The sequence below is a fragment of the Ranitomeya variabilis genome, chromosome 4 (assembly GCF_051348905.1).
Source record: "Ranitomeya variabilis isolate aRanVar5 chromosome 4, aRanVar5.hap1, whole genome shotgun sequence".
NCBI lineage: Eukaryota > Metazoa > Chordata > Amphibia > Anura > Dendrobatidae > Ranitomeya > Ranitomeya variabilis.
In genome coordinates, this window is record NC_135235.1 from 639797374 (window position 1) to 639809416 (window position 12043).

General features: G+C 44.5%; 1 protein-coding gene across 2 annotated transcripts in view; it reads right to left on the reverse strand.

Annotated features, from left to right (window-relative positions):
• Positions 1-318: 318 nt before the first annotated feature.
• Positions 319-12043, reverse strand: part of LOC143767214 (uncharacterized) — a 29481-nt gene continuing 17756 nt past the window's right edge. For both annotated transcript variants that reach the window (XM_077255360.1, XM_077255361.1), the window contains one exon: positions 319-2881. In XM_077255360.1, the coding sequence (XP_077111475.1) occupies positions 1107-2881 (1775 nt within the window). In that variant the 3' untranslated portion in view covers positions 319-1106. The remainder of the gene's footprint in view (positions 2882-12043) is intronic.

The window sequence follows — 12043 nt, forward strand, 5'->3', positions numbered from 1 at the left end:
TCCTGCAGCACTATATGGGGCCATAACATTCCTGCAGCACTATATGGGGGCCATAACGTTCCTGCAGACCTATATGGGGCCATAACATTCCTGCAGCACTATATGGGGCCATAACATTCCTGCAGCACTATATGGGACCATAACATTCCTGCAGCACTATATGGGGCCATAACGTTCCTGCAGCACTATATGGGGCCATAACGTTCCTGCAGGACTATATGGGGCCATAACGTTCCTGCAGCACTATATGGGGCCATAACGTTCCTGCAGCACTATATGGGGCCATAACGTTCCTGCAGCACTATATGGGGCCATAACGTTCCTGCAGCACTATATGGGGGCCATAACGTTCCTGCAGCACTATATGGGGCCATAACATTCCTGCAGCACTATATGGGGCCATAACATTCCTGCAGCACTATATGGGGCCATAACGTTTCTGCAGCACTATATAGGGGCATAATGTTTGTGCAGCACTATATGGGGCAAGTGTCTGTATGGGGCCATAATTAACGTTTGTAGGGCACTACGGCATATGGGGCAAGTGTCTGTATGGAGCATCTTATAGGGCCATAACGTTTGTGCAGCACTACATGGGGCAAATATCTTTATGGAGCATCTTATGGGGCCATAATCAACATTTGTGCAGCATTATATTGGGCAAATGTGTCTATGGAGCATCTTATGGGGCCTTTATTAACCTTTATGCAGGATTATATGGGGCATATTTTAATATGGAACATCTTATGGGGCCATAATGAACAGTATGGAGCATTATATGGGGCTCCTGATTCAATATGGATATTCAAAGACACTTAACCTACTGATGTCTCAATTAATTTTACTTTTATTGGTATCTATTATTACTTTTGACATTTACCGGTAGCTGCTGCATTTTCCCCCCTAGGCTTATACTCGAGTCAATAAGTTTTCCCAGTTTTTTGTGGCAAAATTAGGGGGGTCGGCTTATACTCGGGTCGGCTTATACTCGAGTATATACGGTACTCATTTAGTGATCCGAGTTGATTTTCCTCTCTCTTGTAGAAAAGTGACTTTACTTGATTATAACTTGTAATTTTTCTGTTACATGATAACAATGTAATGATTTAAAACAAAAGAGGCTTCTCTCCTGTGTGAATTATTTCATGTTTAACAAGATCGAATTTCTTGGTAAAACATTTCCCACATTCTGAACATGAAAATGGCTTTTCCCCCATGTGAGTTCTCTGATGTCTAACAAGATTTGATTTTTCTAAAAAACATTTCCCACATTCCGAACATGAAAATGGCTTTTCACCAGTGTGAGTTCTCTGATGTCTAACAAGATTTGATTTTTCTAAAAAACATTTCCCACATTCCGAACATGAAAATGGCTTTTCACCAGTGTGACTTCTCTGATGTCTAACAAGATCTGATTTCTGTTGAAAACAATCCCCACATTCGGAACATAAAAACGGTTTCTCCCCTGTGTGAGTTATTTGATGTTTAACAAGAGTTTGTTTCACACTAAAAGATTTCCCACATTCTGAACATGAAAATGGTTTTTCTCCTGTGTGAGTTCTCTGATGTGTAACAAGATGTGATTTATATATAAAACATTTCCCACATTCTGAACATGAAAATGGCTTTTCCCCCACGCGAGTTCTCTGATGTCTAACAAGATTTGATTTATTTAAAAAACATTTCCCACATTCTGAACATGAAAATGGCTTTTCACCAGTGTGAGTTCTCTGATGTCTAACAAGATTTGATTTTTCTAAAAAACATTTCCCACATTCTGAACATGAAAATGGCTTTTCACCAGTGTGACTTCTCTGATGGGTAACAAGATAGAATTTATCTATAAAACATTTCCCACATTCCGTACATGAAAATGGCTTTTCGCCTGTGTGACTTCTCTGATGGGTAACAAGATAGAATTTATTTCTAAAACATTTCCCACATTCCGAACATGAAAATGGCTTTACACCAGTGTGAATTCTCTGATGTCTAATAAGATCTGATCTCCGACTAAAACAACCCCTACATTCGGAACATAAAAACGGTTTCTCTCCTGTGTGAGTTATTTGATGTTTAACAAGAATTTGTTTCTCACTAAAACATTTCCCACATTCTGAACATGAAAATGGCTTCTCCCCTGTGTGAGATCTCTGATGTATTACAAGATGTGTTTTATGCCTAAAACATTTCCCACATTCTGAACATGAAAATGGCTTTTGCCCTGTGTGAATTCTCTGATGTGTAACAAGATTTGATTTATCTCTAAAACATTTCCCACATTCTGAACATAAAAATGGCTTTTCCCCTGTGTGTTTTCTCTGATGTGTAACAAGATGGTATTTATGTCTAAAACATTTCCCACATTCCGAACATGAAAATGGCTTCTCCCCTGTGTGAGTTCTCTGATGTATTACAAGATGTGTTTTATGCCTAAAACATTTCCCACATTCTGAACATGAAAATGGCTTTTGCCCTGTGTGAATTCTCTGATGTGTAACAAGATGTGATTTATCTCTAAAACATTTCCCACATTCTGAACATGAAAATGGCTTTTGCCCTGTGTGAGTTCTCTGGTGTTTAACAAGAATTGTTTTCTCACTAAAACATTTCTCACATTCTGAGCATGAAAATGGCATCTCCCCAGTGCGAGCTACTTCATGTTCATCAGAACTGTTGTGGTTTTTGTTTTTCATATTTTCCTTTAACGAAGTCAAAGAAAAGACCTGTCTAAAAGGATCAGATAATAGATTTTTCCTTAGAGGGTCTTGAGGTATATCGGTGATAATTATATCTTCTTTATATGTATCTGATGTGATACCTTGATCCCCTGCTGCAAAATCTGAAAATATCAGATGTCCCTCTGAGCTCCTGGTATAGTTATCTGCCAAAAATAAAATTATTATTTGTCAATAACACTGCATTGAAATTATATTAATATTTATATTATCTATATAATTTCCATACAAACTGTAATACAATTCATTTTTAGACAATAGACTACTACCCAAGGACTTGTAGATTATAATGTTAGGCCACCAGATTGTGCTTTTTTCAATATTTTCTCTTCTCTGTTGAAGCCACATTCTCTATAGGTTCTGGTTTCACTTCACCTGTCACCAATCATATGCAGTTTCATGTTCAGTGGATCTTTAGAAATTTAACTGCAAGTCAGTGCTATTAGGCCACGTTAACACGTTCAGTATTTGGTCAGCATTTTACCTCAGTATTTGTAATCCAAAACTAAGAGTGGAACAATCAATGGAAAAGTATAATAGAAACACGTCACCACTTCTGTATTTATCACCCACTGCTGGTTTTGGTTTACAAATACAGATATAAAATACTGACCAAATACTGAACGTGTGAACGTGGCCTTAGATAGTTTTCATCTCTCATACACTCCCTGACAGGTATATACTGTACATGCATCTAGCACAGAGCACGGCTGTATGGTCATGTAAAAATAAGCCACGGCTTTTATGCAAGTGTAGGTTTTGTATTTTTTTTATAAAAAGAAACTAAGCGTTAGATACAAGATAGGAGAAGAAGTTTTAAGTACTATTTTATATGTATTGGAAGTCAACAGAAAGCATTGGATTCCATAATGAATATGGGAGCACTGGGGATCTGAAAATGAATTCCCTGTAATCCATGGATGGCAGTTGTTGGTTCTTTCAAAGATCACCTAGCTTAAAGGCTACAGAAATCTTTGTGCACAACAAATAGGTAACCACATAGGTGACTAAACTTCTGTGGTAACAAAGCTCCACATATCTGGTTTTTTTTGCATGGAGCTATCCTGCTCATCAGAAACCCTCACAGCTGTTTTTTCACTTCTTCCACATTCAAACTTTTTTCTCTCGGGATGTTTCTCCAGCACAAGGAAAGAAATGTCAACATACACCATTCTGATTTAGTTAATGAATCAGGATATTTTTGATGGCATGTGAGTGCTATCCGGAAATGCAAACCCATTCCCTTGAATGGGCAAATTCAATCAAGGGGATCAAACCCAGACATGGGTTCTCTTCAGGAAAATGGCATTTATGTCCAAAACAGTGGGCCTGTTAATTGTTGCCCGTCTAGATTCCATTATTATTATTATTTGTGTCCTTTTTTAGAATGGAAATCAAAGTTCTGCATGATAAGCTTTCTTTGCCGATAAAATATTATATATATATATATATATATATATATATATATATATATATATATATACTGTTCAAAAAAATAAAGGGAACACTTAAACCACAAAATATAACTTCAAGTAAATCACACTTCTGTGAAATCAAATAGTCCACTTAGGCAGCAGCACTGTTTGACAATCAATTTCACATGCTGCTGTGCAAATGGAATAGACAACAGATGGAAATTATTGGCAATTATCAAGACACACTTAATAAAGGAGTTTTTCTGCAGGTGGGGACCACAGACCACATCTCAGTACCAATGCTTTCTGGCTGATGTCTTGGTCACTTTTGAATGTTGTGCTTTCACACTCGTGGTAGCATGAGACGGACTCTACAACCCACACAAGTGGCTTAGGTAGTGCAGCTCATCCAGGATGGCACATCAATGCGAGCTGTGGCAAGAAGGTTTGCTGTGTCTGTCAGCGTAGTGTCCAGAGGCTAGAGGCGTTACCAGGGGACAGGCCAGTACACCAGAGGATGTGGAGAGGGCAACAACCCAGCAGCAGGACCTCTACATCAGCCTTTGTGCAAGGAGGAACAGGAGGAGCACTGCCAGAGCCCTACAAAATAAATATAGAAAAACTGACTGAACAGCCATCTAGTCTGAACTGGTGCATAACCAAAAAGTCTTACATAGCAAATAGATAATGGCTGCACTCAAAATTTACTGTGCTAAAGCAAGGAAATGTGCGATACATGAAATGTGAATAGCATAATGGCTTGTGAAATTTATGAAAAAACACATGAGATTCTTAGCACAAGATTTGGCCAAAAGTTGTGAGCCCATCCACCAAACGTCAAGGTAATCTCAGAACGGATGGGTAACTAACCTGTCTGCCTAGTGTGAACACTTACCTATGGCTAATAACATGGTAAAGCCTGCATTTATAGGAAGGTTAGAACCAACTATGTTTGGATGTAATTAAAATCACAGCATGGTGAAGGGCGGGGCGTTCTAACCTTCCTATAAATGCAGGCTTTACCATGTTATTAGCCATAGATATGTGTTCACACTAGGCAGACAGGTTAGTTACCCATCTGTTCTGAGATTACCTTGACGTTTGGTGGATGGGCTCACAACTTTTGGCTAAATCTTGTGCTAAGAATCTCATGTGTTTTTTCATAAATTTCACAAGCCATTATGCTATTCACATTTTATGTATCGCACATTTCCTTGCTTTAGCACAGTAAATTTTGAGTGCAGCCATTATCTATTTGCTATGTAAGACTTTTTGGTTATGCACCAGTTCAGACTAGATGGCTGTTCAGTCAGTTTTTCTATATTCACTATGTACTGTTTTTTTCTGACTTGAACGCCCCGCCCTTCACCATGCTGTGATTTTAATTACATCCAAACATAGTTGGTTCTAACCTTCCTATAAATGCAGGCTTTACCATGTTATTAGCCATAGGTAAGTGTTCACACTAGGCAGACAGGTTAGTTACCCATCCGTTCTGAGATTACCTTGACGTTTGGTGGATGGGCTCACAACTTTTGGCCAAATCTTGTGCTAAGAATCTCATGTGTTTTTTCATAAATTTCACAAGCCATTATGCTATTCACATTTCATGTATCGCACATTTCCTTGCTTTAGCACTGTAAATTTTGAGTGCAGCCATTATCTATTTGCTATAGAGCCCTGCAAAATGACCTCCAGCAGGCCACAAATGTGCAAGTGTCTGCACAAATGGTTAGAAACCGACTCCATGAGGATGGTCTGAGTGCCCGATGTCCACAAATGGGGCTTGTGCTCACTGGCCAACACCGTGCAGGACACTTGGCATTTGCCACAGAACACCAGGATTGGCAAATTCGCCACTGGCGCCCTGTGCTCTTCACGGATGAAAGCAGGTTCACATTGAGCACATGTGACAGAAATAACAGTCTGGAGACGCCGTGGAGAGCAATCTGCTGCCTGCAACATCCTTCAGCATGATCGGTTTGGCAGTGGGTCAGTAATGGTGTGGGGTGGCATTTCTTTGGAGGGCCGCACAGCCCTCCATGTGCTCGCCAGAGGTAGCCTGACTGCTATTAGGTACCGAGATGAGATCCTCAGACCATATTGTTACACCCGGTCCAACCCCTGTACCTTCGCGGGATACCTGTTGGGACTCCCGCTCTGTGTCGGCTCCATGCTGTCCGGATGCAGCCTCTGCTCCTCCTTCCTCATTTGCTTCCTGGCACGCAGCCAGCAGGTTTCCGGGCAGAGTGCTTGGGTTGTGCATGTGCTCACTCCCGATCTCTTAAAGAGACAGCGCGCATTTTCCAAAAAGTACTTCTGACCAATGGCGTGTTAGTGATCACTATTTCTAGCCCCTCCACCATAGGGAGGGTGCCGGAGCAACAAGTATCCACTGTTGCTTACTTCCGGTTCCTGCTAGCACGTGCTCCTGTTTCTGAAGTTCTCTGCCAGTACTCCGCTTATACTGTCTGTCTCCACAGATCATCAGCTTCCTGCTACCCAGATATCCTGGACGACGTCTGTTCTATCAACGCAATCCCATTTTGTCCCTTTAGTCAGCCATCCTCCTCTCTGTACAACGCCAGACTCGCCGGTACCAGCTCTTACCCGTACACTCGGTATCACCTGGTTAGCTCCACGTCTTCTGCTAACCCTGCTTGTCCGCCTGTTCTGGTGGGACAGTTGCCACGAGTCCAAGGTCAAACTGAAGGTTGCACCCTTGTCCCCCAGGCATTCCATTCTGACCCTGTTTGAGGGGACATACTACGGGTGTCTGGGGCTCACGTAGTCACGCCCCCTTTGGCGCCCCCTGACCATGGTCCCGAAGTTCCACGTTAAACTTAAAATAAAAACTAATGTGAAATTCACCTTCTGTGCCTCTGTTTACATTTGTTACAGATTGCTTCGGCCATGGAACCCGCTGGATCCCAGACACCTCCGGCCGTGGAGCTATATCAAGATGTTACCCGTCTGAGGAGTCAATAGGACAAGATCATGACTTTTCTGCACAACTTGTCTACTCGCATGGATACTTTGGTCTCCTCGCCTGCACCCGTCTCTGCCACCGGTATCCAGGTACCTAGCTGCACAGCAAGTAAAGGTCCTCACCTGGTGGCTCCCAACCGCTTCCGTGGCAACCCCGTTCAATGTCCGGAGGTTTATTAACCAGTGCACGCTGCACTTTGAACTCCTGGGGCATATGTTTGCTTCTGATCGGGTCAAGGTGGGCTTCATCATGTCTCATCTTGACGGAGAGGCCCTCGCCTGGCTGAATCCTCTGTGGGAGAGAATGGATCCTCTGTGGGAGAGAATGGATCCACTGGATCCTAATCTTCAGTCATTGCTAGAGGCATTCCGCAGGACCTTTGACAAACCTGGTCGAGCTACGTCAACAGCTTCGGCTCTTCTTCGACTACGCCAGGAGGCTCTTACTGTGGTTCAGTATGCGGTGCGGTTCTGTACCCTTTCGTCTGAATTATCCTGGAACAATGAAGCCTTGGTGGCTACATTCTTGGAGGGTCTTTCAGGAAGAATAAAGGATGAGCTGGCGTGACAGGACATGCCCACAAGCCTGGATGACCTGATTTCTCTGGCAGTCCGGACTGACCTACAGTTTCAGGAATGATCCAAGGAGACCAAAAGTGAAAAAGGTTCCTACCACCTGGCCGCTAGTACTTCAAAATCAGAGACTTCCCCGACTTCGTTCCCTTCACCTATGCCTATGGAAGTAGATTGGGTAAGCTTGGGTAACTACCGCCAGGAGGGGAGCTGTTTCTACTGTGGCAGTTCCGAGCATTTCATCCACACCTGTCCAAAGAAGTCAAGAAACTCCAGTACCTAGAGTCGGTAGGAGAGGCAGCCCTAGGTAAGGATCATCTCTCTCCACCACTACAAATAACAGTTTCCGTGGTCTTTGGCAAGGTAAAATTTTCTGAACTGTTACCTGGACTCTGGAACCGCTGGGAACCTCATGCAGCAGGAGCTTGTGGATCCTTATCAGATACCAGTCCAGCACCTTCCAGAACCATTGCAGGTGACATCTGTAGATGGCAAACCCCTGTCCGAGTCCATTCAGTTCCAGACTGTGCCCATGGAACTCCCGGTAGGTTTAGCTCATTCAGAAAGAATCCGCTTTTATGTGTTGCCATGTTCGTCTCACCCATTGCTTTTAGGTCCACCCTGGCTCCGGATGCAGGAACCTGTCTTAAATTGGAAGACGGGTGAGATTCTGCATTGGGGAGACTCCTGCTTGGATCGGTGTATCATCCCTGTTCGACCTGTTCTTCCTCCAGTCCAGCCCACTGCCCTGCCGGGTCTACCCTCCTCTTATTGGCCCTTTGCTGATGTCTTCGGGAAAAAGGAGGCTGAGAAAGTACCTCTGCACAAGTCGTATGATTGCCCGATTGATCTGCTCCCCGGAACATCTCCTAAATGGCAAATGTATCCTCTTTCTCAAGCAGAGACCCAGTCCATGTCTGATTACATACAGGAGAACCTGGCCAGAGGATTTATCTGGAGGTTATCCTCGCCAGCAGGAGCAGGATTCTTTTTCGTGAAGAAAAAGGATGGATCTCTACGGCCCTGTATCAATTACAGGGGGCTGAACCTGATTAAGGTAAAGAACAGGTATCCGTTGCCTCTTATTTCTGAGTTGTTTGATCGCCTTAGGGGGTCTAAAATTTTCACCAAACTGGACCTCAGGGGGGCCTACAACTTGATACGTATTCATAAAGGAGACGAGTGGAAAACCGCTTTTAACACCCGGGACGGACAGTACGAATACCTGGTAATGCCGTTCGGCCTAAGTAATGCACCTGCAGTTTTTCAAGAATTTGTAAATGATATTTTCAGAGATCTGCTCTATTCGTGTGTTGTTGTTTACCTGGACGACATCTTGATTTTCTCTGAAGATTTAGCCTCCCACCGGAGACAAGTACATCTGGTTTTACAGAGACTTAGGGAGAACAGACTTTATGCTAAATTTGAAAAGTGCCTCTTTGAACTATCTGCTCTGCCTTTCCTTGGTAATATAGTCTCGTCCACAGGGGGTAAAGATGGATCCGGAGAAGGTATCCGCCATCCTTAAGTGGCCTCGCCCATCCGGTCTGAAAGCCATACAACGGTTCCTGGGCTTTGCCAACTAATACCGTTTATTTATCCCTCATTTTTCCACCCGAGTGGCACCCATCTCGGCCTTCACCCGGAAAGGCGCAAACGCCAAGGATTGGACTCCCGAAGCAGAGGAGGCTTTTCTTTCTCTAAAACAGGCCTTCTCCTCCACACCCGTTCTTCATCGACCTGATTCAGATAAACAGTTCTTGCTGGAGGTAGATGCTTCTTCCATAGGTGCTGGAGCAGTACTCACCCAGAAGTCGTCCACCGGTCGGATGGTCACCTGTGGTTTCTTCTCAAAGAATTGTTGGCTATCAAGTTAGCCCTGCAAGAGTGGCGACATCTCTGAGGGAGAGGCCTATCAGGTTGTCATCCTTACAGATCATAAGAACCTCGCTTTTCTTCAATCTGCACAAAGGCTGAATCCTTGTCAAGCCCGTTGGGCCTTGTTTTTTGCCCGATTTAATTTTGTTCTTCATTTCCGTCCAACTGATAGGAACATTAAAGCCGATGCACTCTGTTGAGCATTCCTGCCTCCCGATATTGAGGAAGAACTGCAACACATCATTGAACTGTCAAGGATTGTGCCTGTAGCCGCAGTTAATCTTGTTCGACTTCCTCCGGGAAAGACTCTAGTATCTACTTCAAATCGGAGCCGTGGCCTCCGGTGGGGTCATTTTTCCCAGTTGGCCAGCCATGCCGGCCAGAAAAAGACTCTGCAACTCATCTCCCGTTATTACTGGTGGCCCATCATGGGCAAACATGTCCAGGAATATGTTGCTGCCTGTCCTTCGTGTACCCGCAACAAGATGGCTAAGCATCTGCCCTCCCGGCAGCTATTACCTCTTTCTGTTCCTTCAATTCCCTGGCAGCACATCACGATGGACTTCATTACTGATCTTCCTGTCTGTTCCGTCATCTGGGTAGTGGTGGATCGTTTTTCGGAGAAGGCTTATTTCGTTCCGTTACCCGGTCTTCCATCTGCTTCTGAGCTCGCGGACCTTTTCATACAGCACATTTTCTGTCTTAATGGTTTTCCTCTCCACATTGTGTCCGACAGGGGTGTCCAGTTCACCTCCAAGTTCTGGAGAGCAGTTTGTAAATTGGTGAAAGTGGAACTGGACTTCTCTTCTGCATACCACCCTCAATCCAGCGGGCAAGTAGTGAGGACCAATCAAATCCTGACTGGATTCCTGAGTCATTTTGTCAATGTACATCATGATGACTGGATCAATCTGCTGCCTTGGGCATAATTCTTGTACAATAATCAAGTAAGTGAATCCTCTGGAAAATCTCCTTTTCAGATAGTGTTTGGACTCCAATCCGGGATTCCTCTTCCCATGACTGGGTCTTCGGGCATTCCTGCTGCTGACACCTTTATTGGGGAATTCTCGAAGTATGGAGCGACACCAAGGTCGCTTTGGAAAAAGCCTCACATCGTTTGAAGCACGCGGAAAAAAGACGTCTGGATGCACCTATCTTTCAGCCCGGAGATAAGATGTAGCTCTCCTCCAGGTATATCCATCTGAAGATGCCCTCATACAAGTTGGGCCCCAGCTTCATCTTCTCGTACAAATTGAAATTGCCTGCTTCTTTACGTGTGCCTAACTCTTTCCATGTTTCCCTCCTCAAACCAGTAGTTTTGAGCTCCTTCTTTAAAGATCCAGGTTCCACTCCTGATCCCGTCAGTGAGGAGGATGTTTTTGAGGTAGACAATATCTTGGCCTCTAAAAGAGTAAGGGGTAAGATTTAATATTTGTTGGACTGGAGGGGCTTTGGACCTGAGGAGAGGTCATGGGAGCCTAAAGAGAATATTCGGACTTCTCTCCTTCTGAAAAGATTTTACGCAGGCTTGAAAAAGAGGGGGCGTAAGGAGGGGGATACTGTTACACCCGGTCCAACCCCTGTACCTTCGCAGGGTCCCCGCTCTGTGCTGGCTCCATGCTCTCTGGATACAGCCTCTGCTCCTCCTTCCTCATCTGCTTTCTGGTACTAAGCCAGCAGATTCCCAGGCAGAGTGCTTAGGTCTTGCGCGCTCCCGGTCTGTTAAAGAGACAATGCACATTTTCCAAAAAGTACTTCTGACCAATGGCGTGTTATTGATCACTATTTCTAGCCCCTCCACCATAGGGAGGGTACCGGAGCAACAAGTATCCACTGTTGCTTACTTCCGGTTCTTGTCAGCACGTGCTTCTGTTTCTGAAGTTCCATGCCAGTACTCCGCTTATACTGTCTGTCTCCACAGATCATCAGCTTCCTGCTACCCGGCTATCCTGGATGACATCTGTTCTATAAACACAATCCCGTCTCATCTCGTTAGTCAGCCATCCTCCTCTCCAGACAACGCCAGACTCGCCGGTACCAGCTCTCATCCGTACACCCGGTTAGCTCCACATCTTCTGCTAACCCTGCTTGTCCACCTGTTCCGCTGGGACAGCTGCCATGAGTCCGGGGTCTAACTGGAGGTAGCAATCGTGTCCCCCAGGCTTTCCATTCTGACACTGTTCGAGGGGACATATACTGGTGTCACGTCCCCTTAAGGGCCCCCCTGACCGTGGTCCCGAGGTTCCACGTTAAACTTCTATAAAAACGAATGTGAACTTCACCTTCTGTGCCCCCGTTTCCATTCGTTACACATATGCTGGTGCGGTTGGCCCTGGGTTCCTCCTAATGCAGGACAATTCTAGACCTTATGTGGCTGGAGTGTGTCAGTAGTTCCTGCAAGATGACGGTATTGAAGCTATGGACTGGCCCGCCTGTTCCCCAGACCTGAATCCG